The sequence below is a fragment of the Hemitrygon akajei genome, unplaced genomic scaffold, assembly GCF_048418815.1.
Source record: "Hemitrygon akajei unplaced genomic scaffold, sHemAka1.3 Scf000057, whole genome shotgun sequence".
NCBI lineage: Eukaryota > Metazoa > Chordata > Chondrichthyes > Myliobatiformes > Dasyatidae > Hemitrygon > Hemitrygon akajei.
Window position 1 is genome coordinate 6,195,781 of NW_027331943.1, and position 22,244 is coordinate 6,218,024.

Genomic DNA, 22,244 nt, shown 5'->3' on the forward strand with positions numbered 1-22,244 from the left:
TCCGGACAGAAATGTGGCCTCTATTTATTGTGAACTCACTGGGGCATCACAAGGTGGGTTAACTGAATGAGTCTCTTCACACACACGGAGCAGGTGAACGGCCGCTTCCCAGTGCGAAGCTGTTAGTGTATCTGCGATGGCCGACTGAATCCCTTCCAAAATGAGAGCCAGTGAATGACATCTCACTGCTGTAACGTCATGGCAATGTATCCAATCAGATCACGGACATTGACACATGTTCGGGCTCTCCTTGTAGCGAGTGGGGCGCTGTCTTCTCCGCCATCTCCGCCTCCACATTCAAGTATCGGCGGCATTCAAGCGCTGGTGAACTGACAGATACAGCGGAACTAACGAGCAATCACAAAGCAACTAACGTGTTTGTGATTCCCATACTCAAATCCTTTGACTTTTCTAAACTGTTAAAAGTTTTCAAACCACGTCAGTGGGTGAAGGACAACATTTCAACTAAGATAATTTTAGTTTCTATGGTGCCTTCTGAGAAAAACACTGTCACAACTCAAAACAATTTGGGGGAACAAGACTTCATCTTCTAACTGGCCACAGTTCCAGCATCAGGCACAACATCAAACTCTCTGCTTCCCTCTCTGTATCAAAATGAATCATTCCTCCCCTTCATCAGTCTGTGACTTGGCTCAGTTTGTCTGTCTCCTTCCCATTCTGAGCATGCGCCACACACCTACTGCGATCACATTTTATTTACACGGCTGTGACTAGAGACTTTCTGATTATTATGTCCCTCCCGGCATTTGACGGTGGTAAACTCAGAGTCAGCAATGGTATTGAACCTCAGGAGTAGGTGATTAGGCTTTTTCGTTGGAGATCGATAAACTGCTGGTAGTGTGTGGCTGGGTGAGAGGGCCGTTTTCAGACTGGAAGGAGGTAGCGTTTGGAGTACCCCAGAGATCAGTCCCTGGCCACAGTTGTTCACAGTTTAATGTCTTGGCGGAGGCAGCGAGATGTGAGATGTCCCAGTCTGCTGGTGACGCAGAAAGAGTGGAGTTGGGGGAGGGGAGGCTATTCACATGCAATTTCGTAGCTTTGCAATCTGTACATAGTGCACTGTGGGGCTGCAGTGGCGGGTTCCAATCTGCTAATTAAATTTGTTGACTACACTACATTGATCGGCCGAATCCCAAATAATAACGAGGCAGCCTACAGAGAAGAAGTCATCACCCCGACACTGTTGTGTCAAGAAAACAACCTCTCCCTCATTGTGACAAAAACAAAGGAGCTGGTTGTGGATTACAGGAGGAATGGAGACAGGGACCAAATTCAACATTTCCAAGTCTGTTATTGACACAAAATGCACTTTTTAATAGTGATCATGACACAATGTATTTTATATATTGTAAATGACATAAAGCATATTTATAGATTGGTACTGACAGAGAATCGTATAATTTGTGTTCCGTGTGTTATCTGAATGTGATTGCCTGTGATACTGCCACAAGTCAGTGTTTCTCTGTCCCTGTACCTTCCCGTACTTGTGAACTTGGCAATAAATTCAACAGGACCTGAGAAATCTCAGTGAGATTTGATTAGTGATGATCATCTTGGCAGCTCGGTAGGTCGAATGTATGAGACAGTACACTGTTAAATGCAAAACCCTGAACAGTGTTGATGATCAGAGGGATCTTAAACTCCAAGTTCATCGCTCCCTGAAAGAGACTGCACAGATTGATCGGGTGGTTAAGAAGGCAAATGGCGTGGTTGTCTTTATTAGTTGAAGCATTGAGTTCAAAAGTCGGGAAGTTGTGTTGCGGCTGTTACGAGCCTGCGGTCGTACTGTGACTGTTTCTTTAAGAGCGCCGGCGTGAGGAGGCGGGACTATGACGTCAGTCACAGGCTGACAGCGCTGACTGGACTGAACCATAAGAGAGAGAGAGAGCGATCTGCAGACAGGCAGTCGGCCAGTCTAAAGAGAGAGAGAGAGACTGGAAAAGCTGATCGCTTCAGTTAGTCGCAGCTGAGGCTTGGAACTCTCCTATGCCCACAAGAGTGGGTTGATCATCGGTACGCGGAACCACAACGAATGTGTGTGGCTGTCACTTCGTATAATCCATAGGAGTGGATTTTGGAATATCTTGTGTTAACCCTTGCCTGGGTATGCTGTGTGGTAACCCCTGGAAGACGAGATTTACGAGAGTGACCTTCATCCAGAAGGTCCTGATGGACTGTTGCGGTTTCACGATCGACGACATCTACTGCATCCAGGACTTGGCTGAGTTCCTCGATGTCAGCTTCCGATGACCCGGAGGGTGGCAGAAGTTGCTCCAGCTGTTCCAAGCGAAGGGGAGAGAGGCGCCGCTGTCGCTGCTGCAAGCACAGCCCCTCTTTGCTGCCGCCCAGCAGGAACGGACGGTGGCCGACGTTCTGACATTCCTCGCTCGGTATGTGTAGAGCGTAGGAGCTTGTCTGGACGTGAAGGACAGCCTGGGATGCTGGACAAGCAAACGGCAGGTGAAGGTGAAGCTGAAGGTCGACTCCAACGGCTGCGTCGTCCACCTGCCCTCAGTCTTCGCCATCGGAGGGAACTGAGGCTACCTGGTCTACGCCGGGCAGCCCAGGGTGTGCCGCAACTGCGGCAAGGCGGGGCATGTCAGCCCAGTGCAGGGCGATAATCTGCAAGAACTGTAAGGTGGAGGGCCGCCTCACCAAGGACTACACGCAGGCCAAGTCCTGCAATCTCTGTGGAGATACCGACCACCTGTACAGGGCCTGTCCGAAACATGCCGGGAACCTATGCACAGGCGGCCAGGGGAGGTGCTGGCACTGGAAGGGCCCCGGCAGGATCGGATGTACCCGCCACCCCTGCAGAGGCGGCGCCCGAAGCGACGGAAGACGCCAGCAGAGGAGAAGGCGCAGCCACCCCGAGGGCCCCCACCCCATTGCAGACCCTCCAGGACCCTCCACAGGAAAAGGAGGAGGAGTCCATGGAGGAGGGGAGAGCCGAGGGGGAGGAAGGCTGGAGAAAGAATGCCCAAAAAGCTCCGGCCAAACGACAGAGGGCGGAACGGAAGGAGCTCGTGAAGAGAAAGGCAGGGGACCGCGCAGCCTCCGGTAACCTGTCCACGTCAGACGAGGAAGGAGTTGGGGGAGGCCAGCAGCAGCCCCAGAAGACAAAGCAGCGGGCAAAGCCAACGGAGAGGAAGAGAGAGAGGGTGGGGAAAGTCTGCTGGCCACCCCCCAAGAACAAGCACAGGAGGCGGAGACCACCAGAGACCCCCAGCTCCGGGAACCCGGGAGCGGAGCCACGTATGGAGCCTCGCAGCCTGAAGGGGCAGCAGGCCTGGGAGACACCAAGTCCCCAGGCACAGAACAGGAACTGCCACACCCAGGGGAGGATGACCTGCAGTTCCTGAGCACACAGAAGGTGAAGGTCTTCACAAAGGCCGTGGGCATGAAGCCTCAGGACTGCGAAGGTAAGGACAGTGTGCTTCTGAAATAAAGAACCGGTAAAGGCCGACGTGACCTTCCTCCAGGAGTGCGGACTGCCACACCTCCGCAACTACCGGAGGTGGTCGCGTTGGTGGACCCGGGGTTTGTCGGTGTGGTCGGGGACGGTCTGGTAGCAGACGTCAAATACCGGGACACTCCGCTCCGGCTGACCACCGTGTGCGCGTCCCCCGTGCGGAGCGAGCGGCTCCCACCGCTGCTGGTGACGTCCCGGCCGGAGACTTCAACTGCACCATTGATGCGGCTGGACCATCCGGCAGCGCCGACGGCAGGCTGGACAGTACCTCTATCACGCAGATCTTAGACGACGGCAAGCGGGAGTGTCTGGAGCAGCCACTGACCCTGGACGAGCTGACTGGCTCCGTCCGTTCCTCTGAGTCGGGTAAGACTCCCGGAAGCGACGGCTTACCGGTCGAGTTGTACTCGGCTCTGTGGAACCGGATGGGCCCCGACCTGCTGGAAGTGTACAACGCTACGCCCCTGGCAGGCAGCATGTCAGAACCCTTGAGGAAGGGCATCATCACCCTCATCTACAAGCATAATGGGGAGAGGGAAGACATTGGGAATTGGAGGCCCATCTCACTCCTGAATGTGGACTACAAGATCCTGTCCAAGGCTATCGCCAACATGGTCAAGTCTGCACTGGAGCTGGTGATCCACCAGGACCAAACCTGTGCTGTACCGGGCAGGAAGATCTCAGACAGCCTCGCGCTGCTGAGGGACACCATCGCCTACGTGCAGGACGGGGGGGGGGGGGGGGGAGTGGACGCCTGCCTGGTCGCCTTGGACCAGGAGAAAGCCTTCGACAGGGTATCGCACACGTACATGGCGGATGTACTCTCCAAAATGGGATTTGGGGCGGGAATCCGGAATTGGATCAAACTGCTCTAAACGGACATCTGTAGCGCAGTCCAGGTCAACGGGTGGGAAACAGACAGCTTCCCCATCAGGTCTGGAGTCAGGCAGGGCTGCCCTCTCTCCCCTGTCGTGTGCTGCATAGAACCCTTTGCCGAAGCCATCAGGAGGGATGAGGGCATAAGAGGGGTGACGCTGCCAGGCAGCGGAGGGGCACAAGTCAAAACCTCCCTGTACATGGACGACGTCACCGTCTTCTGCTCCGATCCGAGGTCAGTTCGCAGGCTGATCAGCGAACAGTTTGAGCTGGCGTCGGGAGCCAGGGTCAACCGCACGAAGGACGAATCCATGCTCTTCGGCAACTGACCCGACCGATCCAGTGTCCGCTTCGCCATCCGGTCTGATCACGTGAAGGTGCTGGGGATCTGGTTCGGAGGGGCCGAGGCGTGCAGGAAGAACTGGCAGGAGCGGACTGCCAAGGTGAAACAGAAACTGGGACTGTGCTGAGGACGCTCCCTTTCGATAACGGGCAAGAACCTGGTCATCAGGTGTGAGGTGCTCTCAGGGCTGCTGCACTTGGCGCAGGTGTGGCCAGTGTCCCGCTCCTGCAGCTTGGAAATCACCAGAACCGTCTTCAGATTCGTCTGGGGATCGAGGATGGAGTGAGTCAGACGGGCAGTCATGCACAAGTTCCTGGACAATGGGGGCAAGAACGTTCCCAATGTCGCCCTCACCCTGATGGCCAGTTTCGTGTGTGGATGCATCAGGTTGTGTGTGGATCCCAGGTACGTGGGCACCAAGTACCGCATTGTGCCGATGTTCTACCTGTCCCCCTGGCCACGAAGGATGGGTCTGGTCCCTTTCCCGCGCAACACCCAGTCAGCTGGTCGTTGCCGCCATGTCTGTCCTTTGTAGAAAAGTTTTTCCAGGTCAACGCCTTTGACCACAGGGCCATCAGGCAGTGGTCAGCACGTAATGTCCTGCAGGCACTGCAGGAGAAGGACATGATGGACACAGTGGGGTGGTTCCCTGAGCAGACCATGCAGTTCATTTGGCAAAATGTCTCATAGCCAGACCTCACCAACAGGCAGCAAGACCTCGCCTGGCTGGTCGTGAGAGGGGCATTCCCAGTCTGATCCCTCCTGTACACCCGGGACGTCGCCTCCACAACCTGCTGCCCACGGGAGGACTGCAGTGAGGAGGAGTCGGTGACCCACCTCTTTGCACACTGAGGGTTTGTGGAGAAGGGTGGAAGGGACGGTGTCGAGATTCATCCCCAGCAGCTGCGTGACAGAGGACTCTCTGATCTACGGGCTGTTCCCGGGGACGCACAAGGAGACCAACATCCGGTGCTGCTGGCAGATCATCAACTCGGTGAAGGTCCAGAAACTTGATGGTCTTCCAGCACACGGAGATGACCGTGGGGGAATGCTGCTGACTGGCACCTTCTCGGTTGCAGGAGTATGTGCTGAGGGACGCGCTGATACTTGGTGCAGTCACCGCAAGGGCCCAGTGGGGAAGGACCACGGTTTAGGGTTCTTCTCCAGCAGGAGTGTGTGGGATTGGGTGGTGGGGAGTTCACCCCTCAACAATGGTGTGTAAAGATGAACCAACAGAGTGCCACATGAGTGGCTGAAAGTGTGGAAATGCATAGAAACATCTGTAAAGGACAGAGTCATCAAATGGTTTGTTGTAAATAATTTTATTTTTGAATACAGTATATCTTGATTTAAAAAAAATCTCACGCCACAGAACAGGAGAGGGCGAAATAGACAGCACAGAGGAAGGCAAATTCACTCTCTGTCTGACGCTGTGAGTGTGTGATGGGACGGTGTGGAGGGAGATTTTCTCCTCGTCTCACCCCGGGAGTGTGTGATGGGACAGCGTGGAGGGAGATTCACTCTGTGTCTGACCCTGGGATTGTGTGATGGGACAGTGTGGAGGGAGATTCACTCTGTGTCTGACCCCGGGTGTGTGTGTGATGGGACGGTGTGGAGGGAGCTTCACTCTGTGTCTGACCCCGGGAGTGTGTGATGGGGCAGTGTGGAGGGAGCTTCACACCGTGTCTGACCACGGGAGTGTGTGATGGGACAATGTGGAGAGACTTCACTCTGCCTTTAACGCTGGTATTTCATCCCCCATCCGTACTTGTACTTGGGACTTCATGGACACACCTCTATTATAGTCGATTTTATCTGATGCGGGGCAGTTAGCCACGATGTGGGTTGGGTGGAGACGAGATACTGGGCATCCAGACTCTGTCAGTCCGACCTCCCTCAGCCTGGAGCTGAGACGCTACTGTGTCAGTGTGAGGAGCTCCGACCCACTGTTGCAGTGCACAGGGTGCGGGGGGCAACAGAAACCTCAAATAAAACTCGAGTCCGGCACCAGGACAGGAAGTTACAGCGGTTTATTGATTTCATCATGACAAATGTAAATTAAACAACGAGTGAGCTGCTGACGTGCGGGAATAAATAAGCTGCTCCCGACTCACTCACAGTCACACACAATTAACTGACCGGCGACAACAAGTGACAGTTTGAATAATCAGTCCCGTTTCTCACCGTCACTCTGCATCGGGGAACCGATGATTATAAAATCACACTTCAGGGTCGTGTCCGGGATCGCTGCAGATCCAGGGTCACTGCCGAGGGATTTGTCAATTTAACATCATTATATCGGCCAGGCTGCCGAATTCCCCATCCTCAGCAAAGGGAGCAAAAAGATTCTCACCTTGCATAATCCCACCCTGGGACACCGCTGTCCGAGACTGAGCCCTGGACCCCGGGCTCTTCCGGTCTTTGTACTTCCTGGGGCAGTCTCGAACCCACACAGGTGGCAGCTGGACAACAGGCGGAAATAGGTCACTGCGGGACGGCTTCAGATGTCACCGAGCCCGATACTGGAGCCGGTTCCGTTAAAACCATTGGGAACTAAATCCGGCGCGCGGCCATTAAAGGTAATGGCGGGCGTTAAAGGGGAGGGCGGAGAATCGGGCAAAATGCCACCATTCCACGGACAGGGATGTTCACACATTCAGATGTTCACAGATCACTCTCAGTCCGGGTCTGACTCCCTGCAGACATCTCAGTTCCTTACCCCCGATCTCACTGAACTGATTCGACCCCAGGCTGAAACAGTTGGGAGAATAAAGATGAAATAAACAGATTACACAACAGTGTCAGTAACAGGGGACTGGGGTTAATGTTTTAACAACTCTCACAGACAAATATCACCAGAAAACCCGTAGATCTGCTGATATTTTATCACATTAAACATTAACACAAACACTCACCAGATCCACTCCAGACTCGGGAGGGTCAGTATGAGGCGGCAGATAGCGGGGACAGATCGGTCTGTCAGCGAGTTGTATCCCAGGTTCAGCACCGTCAGTGATGGGTTTGTACTGAGAGCGGAGACGAGATCCTCGGCACCAGAATCTGTGAGACCGACATTGTCCAGCCTGGAGATGAGTGAGAGTGAGGGTGAAGGAGACAGAGAGACAGGAGATGGTACAAATCCCCAGTGTTTATCAGTAACACAATTACTGATCACATTAATGTTCAGTGTCAGACACCCAGTGACGGTAAACACAATCTCCCACAGTCTGGTACTTACCACAGTTTCTGTATTTTACACTCCGGGTTCCTCAGAGCCGCAGACACCAGTTTCACTCCTGAATCGCCCAGGTGATTATCACTCAGGTTCAGCTCCGTCAGTGATGGGTTTGCACTGAGAGCGGAGGCGAGATTTTCGGTACCAGAATCTGTGAGACTGACATGGGTCAGCCTGGAGATGAGAGAGAGTGCGGGTGAAGGACACAGAGAGACAGGAGACGGTATAAATCCCCAGTGTTTATCAGTTACACCATTACTGATTTTTTTCTTCAGCACGACTGTGCAAGTCAGCCAGTGAGAACAGCAGAAAGAGTTTAAAAGGAAGACAGATTTACAAAGCGAGCGTCAGAGGAGCGGGAGACAGTGTAGGAAGGCTTTGGCTCAACGGGGCTTCGGCGATAAAGGGTCGAGGCGAGGTAGGTTATCTGTTTACAATACAGACAGAGAGTATGTGTGTGAGGCTGGTTTTCTGTGCTCGGTGTCAGATGTGGGAGATCCTGGAGACTCCCAGCCTCCTGGACGGCAACATCTGCACCCGGTGTGTCGAGCTGCAGCTCCTTAGGGACCGAGTTAGGGAACTGGAGATGCAGCTCGATGACCTTCGTCTGGTCAGGGAGAGCGAGGAGGTGATAGAGAGGAGTTACAGGCAGGTGGTCACACCGGGGCCACGGGAGACTGAAGAAGTGGGTCACAGTCAGGTGAGTGAAGGGCATGAAGCAGGTACTAGAGAGTACCCCTGTGGCTGTCCCCCTTGACAATAAGTGCTCCTGTTTGAGTACTGCTGAAGGGGGGGACGGCCTCCCTGGAGGAAGAGGATGGCAGCAGTGATAGGGGACTCTATAGTTAGGGGTTCAGATAGGTGATTCTGTGAACGCAGGAAAGAAACGCGAATAGTAGTTTGCCTCCCAGGTGCCAGAGTCTGGGATGTTTCAGATCGCGTCCAAGTTATCCTGGAGTGGGAGGGAGATCAGCCAGAGGTCGTGGTACATATTGGTAAAGAAAAAGGGAAGAATTTCTGAAAACAGACTACAGGGTGTTAGGAAGTAAATTGAGAAGCAGGACCGTAAAGGTAGTAATCTTGGGATTACTGCCTGTGCCATGTGACAGTAAGAATGGAAATAGAATGAGGTGGAGGATAAATGCGTGGCTGAGGGATTGGAGCAGGAGGCAGGGATTCAGATTTCTGGATCAATGGGACCTCTTTTGGAGCTGGTGTGACCTGTACAAATAGGACGGATTGCAATTGATTACCAGGGGGACCAATATCCCGGCAGGGAGGTTTGCTAAAGCTACTGGGAAGAGTTTAAACTAGAATTGCTGGGGGGTAGGAACCGAACTGATGTGTTGGAGGAGAGGGAGGTTGGCTCACTAATGGAGAAAATTTGGAGACAGTGCGAAAGGGAGGATAGACAGGTGATATAGAATGGACGCGCTCGGTCCAATGGTTTGAGATGTGTCTATTTTAATGCAAGGAGTATTATGAACAAAGCAGGTGAGCTTAGAGCGTGGATCAGCACTTGGAGATATGATGTTGTGGCCATTACAGAGACTTGGAGGGTGCAGGGGCAGGAATGGTTACTTCAAGTGCCGGGTTTTAGATGTTTCGCGACGGACAGGGAAGGAAGAAAAAGAGGTGGGGTTGTGACACTGTTGATCAGAGATAGTGTCACGGCTGCAGAAAAGGAGGACGTCATGGGGGGGTTGTCTATGGAGTCTCTGTGGGTGGAAGTTAGGAACAGGAAGGGGTCAATAACTCTACTGGGTGTTTTGTATAGACCACCCAACAGTAACAGGGGCATCGAGGAGCAGATAGGGAGACAGATTCTGGAAAGGAGTAATAATAACAGGGTTGTTGAAGTGTGAGATTTTAATCTCCCAAATATTGATTGACATCTCCCTAGAGTTAGGGGTTTAGATGGGGTGGAGTTTGTTAGGTCTGTTCAGGAAGGTTTCCTGACACAGTGTGTAGATAAGCCTACAAGAAGAGAGGCTGCACTTGATCTGGTATTGGGAAATGAACCTGGTCAGGTGTCAGGTCTCTCATAGGGAGAGCATTTTGGAGATAGTGATCACAATTCTATCTCTTTTACCATAGCATTGGAGAGGGATAGGATCAGTCAAGATAGGGAAACCTTTAATTGGAGTAAGGGGAACTATGAGGCTATCAGGTTGGAACTTGCAAGCATAATTTGGAAACAGATGTTCTCAGGGAAATGTACCGAAGAAATGTAGAAAATGTTCAGGGGATATTTGCGTGGGGTTCTGAGTCGGTACATTCCAATGAGACATGGAAAGGATGGTCGTGTACAAGACCCATGGTGCACAAAGGCTGTTGTAAATCTAGTCGAGAAAAGAAGGGCTTACGAAAAGTTCAAAAAACTAGGTAATGATATGAATCTGGAAGATTATAAGGCAAGCAGGAAGAAGCTTAAGAATGAAATTAGGAGAGCTAGAATGGGCCACGAGAAGGCCTTAGCGGACAGGATTAAGGAAAACCCCAAGGCATTCTGCAAGTACGCGAAGAGCAAAAGGATAAGATGTGAGAGAATAGGACCAATCAAGTGTGACAATGAGAAACTGCGTATGGAACCGGAGGAAATAGTGAAGGTATTTAAAGAATCATTTGCTTCAGTATTCATGACGGAAACGGATCTTGGCGATTGTAGGGGTGACTTGCAGCAGACTGAAAAGCTTGAGAATGTAGATATTAAGAAAGAGGATGTGCTGGAGCTTTTGGAAAGCATCAAGTCGGATATGTCACCAGGACATGGCGGGATGTACCCCAGGCTACTGTAGGAGGCGAGGGAGGAGATTGCTGAGCCTCTGGCAATGATCTTTGCATCATCAATGAGGACGGGAGAGGATGCGGAGGATTGGAGGTTTGTGGATGTTGTTCCCTTATTCAAGAAAAGGAGTAGGGATAGCCCAGGAAATTATAGGCTAGTGAGTCTTACTTCAGTGGTTGGTAAGTTGATGGATAAGATCCTGAGAGGCAGGACTTATGAACATCTGGAGAGGCAAAATATGATTAGGAATAGTCAGCATGGCTTTGTCAAAGGCAGGTCGTGCCTTACGAGCCTGACTGAATTTTTTTGAGGATGTGACTAAGCACATTGATGAAGGTAGAGCAGTGGATGTAGTGTATATGGATTTCAGCAAGGATTTGATAAGGTAAACCATGCAAGGCTTATTGAGAAAGTCATGTGGCATGGGATCCAAGGGGACATTGCTTTGTGGATCCAGAACTGGCTTGCCCACAGAAGGCAAAGTGGTTGTAGACAGGTCATATTCTTCATGGAGACCGGTGACCAGTGGAGTGCCTCTGGGATCTGTTCTGGGACCCTAGTCTTTGTGATTTTTATAAATGACCTGGATAAGGAAGTGGAGGGATGGGTTAGTAAGTTTGCTGATGACACTAAGGTTGGGAGTGTTATGGACAATGTGGAAAGCTATCAGAAGTTACAACGGGACATTGATAAAATGCAAAACTGGGCTGAGAAGTTGCCCATGGAGTTCAACCAAGTGTGAGGTGTTTCATTTTGGCAGGTCAAGTGTGATGGAAGAATATGGTATTTATGGTAAGTCTCGGCAGTGTAGAGGATCAGAGGGATCCTGGGGTCCCAGTTCATAGGTCACCCAAAGCTGCTACGCAGGTTGACTCTGTGGTTAAGAAGGCATACGGTGCATTGGCCTTCATCAGTCGTGGGATTGAGTTCAAGAGCCGAGAGGTAATGTTGCAGCTATATAGGACCCTGGTGAGACCCCACTTGGAGTATTGTGCTCAGTTCTGGTCGCCTCACTACAGGAAGAAAACCACAGAAATGGTGCAGAGAAGATTTTCAAGGATAAATCAACAGGCCCGAAACGTTAGCTGCTCCTTTCAACGGATGCTACCTGACCTGCTGAGTTCATCCAGCTTGTTTGTACGTGCTGATTTGACCACAGCATCTGCAGTGTGCTTTGTGTTTCCAAGGATGTTGCCTGGATTGGGGAGCATGCCTTATGAGAATAGGTTGAGAGAACTCGGGTTTTTTCCTTGGAGTTAGGGAGGATGTGAGGTGACCCGATAGAGGTGTATAAGATGATGAGAGGTATTGATTGTGTGGGTAGTCCGTGGCTTTTTCCCAGGGCAAAAATGACTTGCATGAGAAGGCTTAGTTTTAAGGAGATGTCAGGGGTAAGTTTTTTTACGTAGAGATTGTTGAGTGTGCGGAATGTGCTGCCGGTGGTGGTGGTGGAGGCGGGTACGATAGGGTCTTTAAGAGACTCCTGGATGGCTACATGGAGCTTAGAAAAATAGAGGGCTTTGAGGAAAGCCTAGTTAGTTTTAAGGTTGGGACATGTTCAGCACAGCTTTGTGGGCCGAAGGGCCTGTATTGCGCTGTAGGTTTTCTTTGTTTCTACTGATCACATTAATGTTCAGTGTCAGACACCCAGGGACTGAAAACACAATCTCCCACAGTCTGGTACTTACCGTAGTTTCTGTATTTTACACTCCGGGTTCCTCAGAGCCACAGACACAATTTTCACTCCTGCATCTCCCAGTTTATTCTCACTCAGGTCCAGCCCCGTCAGTAATGGGTTCGTACTGAGAGCGGAGGCGAGATCCTCGGCACCAGAATCTGTGAGACCGACATCGATCAGCCTGGAGATGAGAGAGAGTGAGGGTGAAGGACACAGAGACACAGGAGATGGTACAAATCCCCAGTGTTTATCAGTAACACAATTACTGATCACATTAATGTTCAGTGTCAGACACCCAGTGACTGTAAACACAATCTCCCACAGTCTGGTACTTACCCCAGTTTCTGTATTTTACACTCCGGGTTCCTCAGAGCCGCAGACACCAGTTTCACTCCTGAATCTCCCAGGTCATTATTACTCAGGTTCAGCTCCATCAGTGATGTGTTTGTACTGAGAGCGGAGACGAGATCCTCGGCACCAGAATCTGTGAGACCGACATCGATCATCCTGGCGATGAGAGAGAGTGTTGGTGAAGGACACAGAGAGACAGGAGACGGTACAAATCCCCAGTGTTTATTAGTAATACAATTGCTGTTCACATTAGTGTTCAGTGTCAGACACCCAGTGACTGTAAACACAATCTCCCACAGTCTGGTACTTACTCCAGTGTCTGTATTTTACACTCCAGGTTCCTCAGAGCCGCAGACACCAGTTTCACTCCTGAATCTCCCAGTTCATTCTCACTCATGTCCAGCTCCGTCAGTGATGTGTTCGTACTGAGAGCGGAGGCGAGATCCTCGGCACCAGAATATGTGAGACTGACATCCCAGAGCCTGGAGATGAGAGAGAGTGAGGGTGAAGGACACAGAGAGACAGGAGATGGTACAGATCCCCAGTGTTTATTGGTAACACAATTACTGATCACATTAATGTTCAGTGTCAGACACCCAGTGATTGTAAACACAAACTCCAACAGTCTGGTACTTACCACAGTTTCTGTATTTTACACTCCGCATTCCTCAGAGCCACAGACACCAGTTTCACTCCCGAATCTCCCAGTTCATTCTCCCCAAGTCTAAACACAAACAGACAGATTGATTAACAAAGTGATTCAAACCATGGGTCTGAGGGAATTTCTCTCACTCGGATATTTCAGGAAACATTAAACCCTTCAGTAAATCACTGATCGAGGTTCCCATCACTGTCAATGTCCCTCACTGTCCAGCTCCAGCGTATTCACCGAATGTCAGTAATTTAGTTTGTTGGTGTGACCCTGTAATCTGCACATATTCTGTCTCTTTCCCTGATGGTTAGAAAAGTGTTCCTGACGTGAGAGGGTCGGGAGGGGCAGAGATGAAGGATGGGAGAAAGTCCCACAGTGAGGAAGAGTTGTGAATATGGAAATGTCGATAGGAGACGGTGGAAGATTCCCCACCTGAGGAAAAGGGATGGGAAGACAGAATCTGCAGGAGGAAGGGGGATGAGGATTAGAAGACACTCAGGAGGAAGAGGAATGAGGATGAGAAGTCCCGCAGCAGTATACCGATGGGAAAAGATAATCCAATAGGATAAGAAGATCCAGAAATAGATTGCAAGGGAGGGGTGTGTCTGAACTGAGACCCACAATCGGGAGAGGAGATGCACCCATGGGCTCTGGGTATCTGATAGTGAGCACAGTCACACAGGTGGACTGATGGTGATAATCACACACGGGGAAGGGCAAGGGAGGACAATCTCACGATGGTATTTCTTTCCTTCTCACTGGGACAGTCTGCTGACGGTCTCTTGTCCGTCACCGGGAAGCGCGTGGGAAACTCTGACCCACCTGCTGCAGTCAGTATCGGTCTGGGTGTCAGTAACAGTGAGAAGGAACATTGTCAATGGATGTGTCACAGACAGCAAGAAACACAGCCATTCCTGTGATTTACTGCCATTAAACCAATGGCCGATGTTCACTGATCTGATGAAGTCTCCAAAATCCCTTCACAAGGAACCACAGAACCCTCCCATCCTTGGGGAATTACTGACGGATCCCTGGGTCATTTGTCACCATTCTTCACAATCTGAATTACTGCAGTTTTAAGCAAATACCTTTACATTGAAACAACATAATGGAACAGTTTCACAGTTCAGAGTGAGAGATAAATCAAGTTACCTCAACTCCTGGCACTTGTGCAGCCCGGGTCCCAGCCGCTGGATTCCTTCGCACTGAATGTGGCAGTTCCCCAGGTTGAGGTGTTTTATTCTATCACAGAGTCCGATGACATGAGACAGGACCGCGCAGTCAATCGGTGTCAGTGTCATTCCACTGAATGAAAGTGTTTCCACAGATCCCAGTGCGGCCTGAGCCAGTCCACGATTCTGAGACTCAAACAGGTAGTGCAATGTGTTCAGGAGGCTCCTTTTACCAGCTTCACTCCCCGTGTTTCCACTCTGGCGTTTAATCTCCTCCATCATCCAGTCAATCACCCGGCAGGTTGTTTGATGAGGAAATGGACCCAGAAACTCCTCCAGGCCCCGAGCTGTCATTGGGTTGGAGAGACCAGCAACAAAACGGAGAAATACCTCAAATCGACCATCTGTCGTGTAGTGAGCTTCAGTGAGGAGTTTCATAATATCTCTGCCATCTGAAATCAAGAATTGTGCGACTGCAGCTACAAACTCTTGGATGGTGAGGTGTGGGAATGTGTACACCACGCTCCGGGACGAATCCTCTCTCTCCAAAAGCTCCATCAGGAACCCGGACAGGAACTGGGAAGGCTGCAGATTGTACTTGATTAAATCTCCATCTGTAAACACAATCTTCTTCTCGGACACCCCTCTGAAGGCCATCTGACCAACCCTGAGTAACACATCACGGGGGTTCTCAATCTCACGGCCGTGGTTTTTCAGGATGTTGTAAATATAGTAGGAGTACAGTTGGGTGATGGTCTTGGGAACTCGGTGTGAGTCCTTGACTCTTTGTGTGAAGAAGGGGCCCAGTGTCAGAGCGAGGATCCAGCAGTAGGAGGGGTTGTAGCTCATGGTGTACAGGATCTCGTTCTCGTTCACGTGTTTGAAAACAGCTGCCGCCACTGTCTGATCTTCAAAATGTTTGAAGAAGTATTCCTTCCTTTTCTCACCAACGAATCCCAGGATTTCAGCCCAGACACTGATCTCAGCCTTTTCCAATAAATGTAATGCAATGGGACGGGTGGTCACCAGCACTGAACACCCTGGGAGCAGCTTGTGCTGGATTAAACTGTACACAATGTCAGACACCTTGCACTTGAAATCAGGATCTCTGCATGTGGACCGAGGTTCTGTGTCTCTTTGACTGTCAGTAAAAACAATTTTGTCATTGAATTCATCCAAACCATCAAATATAAACAACAATCCCTCTGGGTTCTTCCAGACGTCTCTCAGGATATTCCCAAAGTAAGGATACTGATCTAGAATCAGTTCCTTCAGGTTTATTCTACAGTTAATGGAGTTTAAATCCCGGAATTTGAAACTGAATACAAACTGGAACTGTTGGTATATTTCCCCCGCGGCCCAGTCATAAATAATCTTTTGTACCATTGTTGTTTTCCCAATCCCCGGTTCTCCAGCCATTGCTGTTGAACTCCCAGATTTGGATTTACTCCGGGTAAAGCTGCTCTGGAACAACTGATCAGTCCGGATTTTTTCCAGCTTTCCGCGGAGATGGTTCTGTCTCCACTCCTCGTTGTCTCTGCCTCTTGCCAGCAGCTCATGTTCCACCAGTCTCCGATCTCGAACAGTAGAAATGACCGTGAGCTCAGCGTATCGATCAACCAGCTGGAAAACCTTCACCTTCTCCCTCATCAGGATCGTGTTCACTCTCAGTGTTTCAGTTTGTGCCCGCAGAGTCTCCTTGTGTTTCTGTTGAACATCTTCAATGGGAACAGACAGCAGACAAACTGTTAGATGCCTCAACTCAGAACTCAGTATCTAAGCACACGAGAGTTATCTCAAACCCATGGCATTAATGGATTCATCAATGGATGTTCGTACAGTAAAGTAAATTTGATTAAAAGACCCCTGACTGGACAGTGAGGCCTGGTCTAGATAAACACCAGATGATCACATTTCCACATTAATTGTGCAGTGAAGGTGAGTATTTCCCTGGTAGTTTACTGATGCCCGACTGTCCCGTACTGGACAACATCCCACTACTGCCACAGATATCATTATTCCTGTGGAAGAAACTTTTAATCCCCTGTGTTGATGTGGTGTATAGACATAGCAAAGAGGGTAGTGGGAATGCTACCAAAGGAACAGGTCAGGGAATCACAACTTCCCCCTCTTAGCATCACTGATTCAAAATACAGAGACAGATTTGCTGATCAGCACATGCACTGTGGGTGGCTGGCTGGGGTGTGCGGGATCTCAAAATGTGTTCGAACCCTTTCATGGGTGTGTGGGGTCTTGCAATGTGCCTGGCTCTCACAGTGTGTCAGCATACTGTCGGGATGTGTGGATTCTCACAGCGTGAAAGGGGTGTGTGGGATCTCATACTGTGTCAGGAACCTGTTAGGGTTGTGTGGGGTCTCTCAGTGTGTCCGGGCCCTGTCAGGCGTGTGTGGGGTCTCACACTGTGTCAGGACCCTGTCAGGGGTGTGTGGGATCTCACACTGTGTCAGGACTCTGTTAGGGGTGCGTGGGATCTCACAGTGTTTCCCGACACTGTCAGGGGTGTGTGGGATCTCACACTGTGTCAGGACCCTGTCAAGGGTGTGTGGGGTCTCTCAGTGTGTCAGGACCCTGTCAGGCGTGTGTGGGGCCTCACAGTGTGTCAGGACCCTGTCAGGGGTGTGTGGGGTCTCACAGTGTGTCAGGACCCTGTCAGGCGTGTGGGGTCTCACAGTGTGTCCGGACCGTGTCAGGGGTGTGTGGGGTCTCACAGTGTGTCAGGACCCTGTCTGGTATGTGTGGGGTCTCACAGCCTGTCCGGACCCTGTCAGGTGTGTGTGGGGTCTCACAGTGTGTCCGGACCCTGTCTGGTATGTGTGGGGTCTCACAGTGTGTCAGGACCCTGACAGGGGTGTGTGGGGTCTCACAGTGTGTCAGGATCCTGTTAGGGGTGTGTGGGATCTCACAGTGTGTCAGGACCCTGTCTGGTGTGTGTGGAGTCTCACAGTGTGTCAGGACCCTGTCTGGTATGTGTGGGTCTCACAGTGTGTCAGGACCCTGACAGGGGTGTGTGGGGTCTCACAGTGTGTCAGTACCCTGTCAGGTGTGTGTGGAGTCTCACCGTGTGTCAGGACCCTGTCTGGTGTGTGTGCAGTCTCACAGTGTGTCAGGGCCCTGTCTGGTATGTGTGGGGTCTCACAGTGTGTCAGGATCCTGTTAGGGGTGTGTGGGATCTCACAGTGTGTCAGGACCCTGTCTGGTGGGTGTGGAGTCTCACAGTGTGTCAGGACCCTGTCAGGGGTGTGTAGGATCTCACAGTGTGTCAGGACCCTGTCAGTGGTGTGTGGGATCTCACAGTGTGTCAGGACCCTGTCAGGGGTGTGTGGGATCTCACAGTGTGTCAGGACCTTGTCAGTGGTGTGTGGAGTCTCACAGTGTGTCAGGACCCTGTCAGGGGTGTGAGGAGTCTCACAGTGTGTCAGTACCCTGTCAGGGGTGTGTGGGATCTCACGGTGTGTCAGGACCCTGTCAGGGGTGTGTGGGGTCTCACTGTGTGTCAGGACCCTGCCAGGTGTGTGTGTGAATTCACAATGTTTCAGGACCCTGTCATTAGTGTCTGGGTTCTCACCGTGTGTCAGGACCCTGGCAGGAGTGTGTGCGGTCTCTCACTGTGTCAAGAACCTGCCCGGTGTTTGTGGTGTCTGAAAGTGTCTTACAGTGTGCCAGGATACTGTCAGAGGAGTGTGGGGTCTCACTGCATATCAGAACCCTGTTACAGGTGTGTGGGGTCTCACAGTGTATCTGGATCCTATCAAGGGTGTGGGGTCGCACATTGTGTCAGGACCCTGTTAAGGGTGTGTAGTGTCTCACAGTTTTCTGGACCATGTTAGGCATGTGTGGGATCTCACAATGTTTCCCAACACTGTTAGGGTGGGTGTGGGGTCTCACAGTGTGTCAGGACCCTGTCAGGGTTGAGTGGGGTATCAAAGTGTGTCTGTGCCCTAACAGGGGTATGTGGGTTCTCTCAGTCCTTCATCATCTGGTCACTGGTGTGTAGTGTCTCACAGTGTGTCAGGACCCTGTCTGGATGTGTGGGGTCTCACAGTGTGTCAGGACCCTGTCAGGGGTGTGTGGTGTCTCACAGTGTGTCAGAACACTGTCAGGGTTGTGTAGGGTCTCACTGTGTGCCAGGACACTGCCAGGTGTGTCTGGGATCTCACAGTGTGTCAGGACCCTGTCAGTGGTGAAAGCAATAACAGATGACAGAGGCGTGAACAGCTTGAAAACATCCTCTGTAACCATTTGAAAATTAACGTCCTTGGAATTTGTTCTTGGAAATGAGACAGGCTGAATGAACGTTGTGGCCTTATATTTCTGTTCAAGGGCTTCGAGTAATCAGTTAAAGCATGGGCTACTGTGAGATTAATAATTTTTACGATGTCTGTCTTTCCTTCGCCCTCTCCTCTGTTAAATGTGCAGTTGAGTGATCCAACTCAGTCTGCGATGATGAAGCCTCACAATTTCTTGAGCCCAAGAGATACCAGTTGCATTTTCGGTGACACAATGTGTTTACGGATGTAGTGAGTTTCCTATCCAGACGGTCACAATTTAATTAATTGCAATATTATTTATAGATATCTTCAGTACTTTCCACCTTTTTGCTGCAATCCCACAACCCTCGGTTTCTCTGTCCTAATTCCCATCTCTTACCCTTCCACAGTGTCCACACAACACAGACACACATGAATTTCAGCTGAGGATTTTGTCTCTGATCTCCCCCTCACTAACATTGTTTCCTGATGGAATTCCAGGATTACTGAGTGGGAAATTGAGCTGGATAATTTTAGCAGAGTTTGCACTAAGGGGTTGCAAAGGTGGAGCGAGTGGGGTTCATATGCTGCTCTGGGATTAAACAGACTAGTTGGGGTGTTACCTGCTTTTCTCATTAAATGGATGTTGTCATGCTTATTCTGTGACGATAACTTCAATGGATTCCCAATTCTAAAAAATGATAACCTGTAGGATCTGAGGGAGTTTAGAAATGTGGTTCAGGATGAGGGTGTTGGGTTGGGTGGTAGGGATATTATTTCATTTTTCAGAGTGAGAAATTTCCCATAGTTTCGCTCCTCAGATTGCCCTCTTCTCCATTCTGACCCCGGTAGGGGGACCTGTCTTTGCAGGACCCAGAGAGGAGTGATCCCTTTCAGCAACGCCCCCAACTCTCTGCGTGCTTCCTCATAATGTCCTGTGAAAACTCTCCCTCCAGCAAACATTTTTCCATGTGTCTCACTGTGTGTTGTGACACGGTGGAACATTTACCTGATCAAATCCTCCTGGCTCAGCAATGATAGGTCCCTACACAACATCAACCATTGATGGAAACAGCGGTTTCTTCATTTACCTTTCAGCTCCCTGGGAATCCCCGGTAAGGGTTGATGGACCGGAACACAACCTGTTCAGATTTAAAATAATTTTACACGTTTCAATTCCTCAAATTTTAAGTATGTAATATTTGAATCCAAAAGTAAATTAATATCTGATATCTCACCATGTTCCTGTATTTCTTTCAGTATTTTGTCCAACTCTGGGACACCAATCCGCATTTTCACAAAGGTTTCCCACATCACCCTCCGGGCACAGGAGCCCTTCTCCATCACCAGGCTCAGGAGGAGTTTAGAACTGTCCGCCCGCTCTCCCTTATCAGCGAGATCAGAGATTTTCTGTGAAGAGTAACAGTGAACATATTGGGGACTGACAGATTCACACAGAGAATGAGAAGTAAATGATGTGCTCTGTAACGGGATCACACTGAGCAGTCACCCGGACGGGTGCTGATCCTGTCTGGACATGGACTGTACATTCTGAGTGCAGAGCACACGGAGGGAGATTCACCGTGAACCTGGTCCACCAGTCAATGAGATCCTGGCTGGTCTGTGACCGCTTCATTGACGTGGCTCCAAATCCATAAATAATTCCTCACCGGATTTGACGGTGTAAAACAGAATCAGAAAATATTGATCACAGATGAAGAAAGAAGTCAGGAGGGTTTTTATAACAGAGTGAGCAGTCTCAGAGAAGTTGCAGAAAAGATGATGTGATTCATCCCCTCAGTCCGCCAGTGTCCAGCATGACAGTGGATTACCGGCTGACACCTGATGCCTTTCCTTTGCCTTTTCCAGTGGAGGTTTATTCAGTGATTACTCATTACAACATGGCAGTACTCCCCAATCCACACTGTTTGCAGTTACAGATTGTAACAGAATGATCTCCACCCAGAACAGAACACACTCGAGCTCCTGTGACATCCAGTCGCAATGCCCCGGTTCTTACTGAATCCTGCCGTCACACTGTACACTCTTCCCGAAATAAAAATTCCTACCGTATTTCCATTTAAGCTCGTTTATTGCAACATCATAGAACTGTTGCCTACTCCCCTCGCTCTGAACATTGAGCTGCAGCAGGGGTATTTACAACTCTTTCAGTCATTCCTTCAGATTCACAGCTTTAAGAATTATATATATTTATTTCTGATTTGTTGTTATGCTCTATTATCCGATGAGTGAGAGTCCCGACACCCATCAGTCCTGTGATGTGTGAAAATTCAAACCCATTCGCTCTCCCACTCACCCGATGTTCCTCTCCGCTGAACTGATTCTCGTCCGTTAACGCCAGGCTCACTCCGTGCACCCCTCTTTCCATGGTCTGTTCCAGCCTGTCCCGGTAGAAATCCGTCAACTGCAGCAGCTGGAAATCGTCCCAGCTTGCCAGGAGCTCGGTGATCACTGAGCTCGGACCTGTGAAGGAAAATTAGGAGCATTAAAGACATTTCAACACCATACAGGGTAGTAACTTTCTCTCTGGAACCTAAAGATCACAAAACACCGTCCGGGCAGGGTGGGGGGACGTCACGTGATGACGTAGGATGGAGACGCGGGAAACCAGCTCCCGTAAAAAATCAGTAGATTGATGTTTACGTGAAGAAAAGTTAGTAAATACTTTCTAAAAGTTACTTATAAACTACTCCGGATTGTTTCAAACTGTGTCTCATAAACAGAAGACGAAGAAAACTATTACCGTGAAGACAACACAAATTGGAACAGAATCAAGGCCCACCTCTGCGAGAGAACCGCGGGCTCAGGTACATTTCACCTGCGGTGATACAGAACAGGAAACTGCGGCAACATTGACCATTTCTAAAGAAAAAGACCAACAAGAACTGCGCAAACGTGAAGGAAGGAGCATGCGCAAACGCGAGCAACTCAAACTACAAATCCCAGTTACGATTGAAACCGGAAGTGCAAGTGAATCTGCGGCCGATTCAGATTCTCTGGATAAATCAGACGAAGATGGAGGTAAAAGTTTTTGTGGAAATATAGAAAAAACTTTGATGCAAATAATGCGTAAATTAGAAAAATTAAACGCATTAAAAGAAATAAAAAAGATAAATATGGAGATTATGTTTGATAAAATGATAAAAAGACAGGAAAAAATGATAAAGAGAATTATAGACTTGGAAGCAACAACGGAAGACATGGTTGAAAGAATGAATAAAATGGAAGATAATATCTCTGCCTGGACATTAGAAAGAAAACAATTGTTGGAAAAAGTGGATAAGCTAGAAAATTTTAGCAGACGAAACAATATTAAGATTGTTGGACTTAAAGAAGATATAGAAGGAGAAGATCCAATAATTTTTTT

General features: G+C 49.9%; 1 protein-coding gene across 3 annotated transcripts in view; it reads right to left on the reverse strand.

The window, feature by feature from the left end:
- Positions 1 to 6,727: 6,727 nt before the first annotated feature.
- Positions 6,728 to 22,244, reverse strand: part of LOC140721562 (NACHT, LRR and PYD domains-containing protein 3-like) — a 30,860-nt gene continuing 15,343 nt past the window's right edge. The window contains exons 3-13 of one of the 3 annotated variants that reach the window (XM_073036385.1): positions 21,174 to 21,340; positions 20,095 to 20,266; positions 19,948 to 19,998; positions 14,569 to 16,306; positions 13,402 to 13,488; positions 13,076 to 13,246; positions 12,750 to 12,920; positions 12,424 to 12,594; positions 7,951 to 8,121; positions 7,628 to 7,795; positions 6,728 to 7,463 (exon numbers count right to left, since the gene is read on the reverse strand). In XM_073036385.1, coding sequence (XP_072892486.1) covers positions 7,361 to 7,463; positions 7,628 to 7,795; positions 7,951 to 8,121; positions 12,424 to 12,594; positions 12,750 to 12,920; positions 13,076 to 13,246; positions 13,402 to 13,488; positions 14,569 to 16,306; positions 19,948 to 19,998; positions 20,095 to 20,266; positions 21,174 to 21,340 — 3,170 coding nt within the window. In that variant the 3' untranslated portion in view covers positions 6,728 to 7,360. Of the gene's footprint in view, positions 7,464 to 7,627; positions 7,796 to 7,950; positions 8,122 to 12,423; positions 12,595 to 12,749; positions 12,921 to 13,075; positions 13,247 to 13,401; positions 13,489 to 14,568; positions 16,307 to 19,865; positions 19,999 to 20,094; positions 20,267 to 21,173; positions 21,341 to 22,244 lie in introns of those variants that run through there. The other 2 variants (XM_073036386.1, XM_073036387.1) reach the window with 2 other exon arrangements.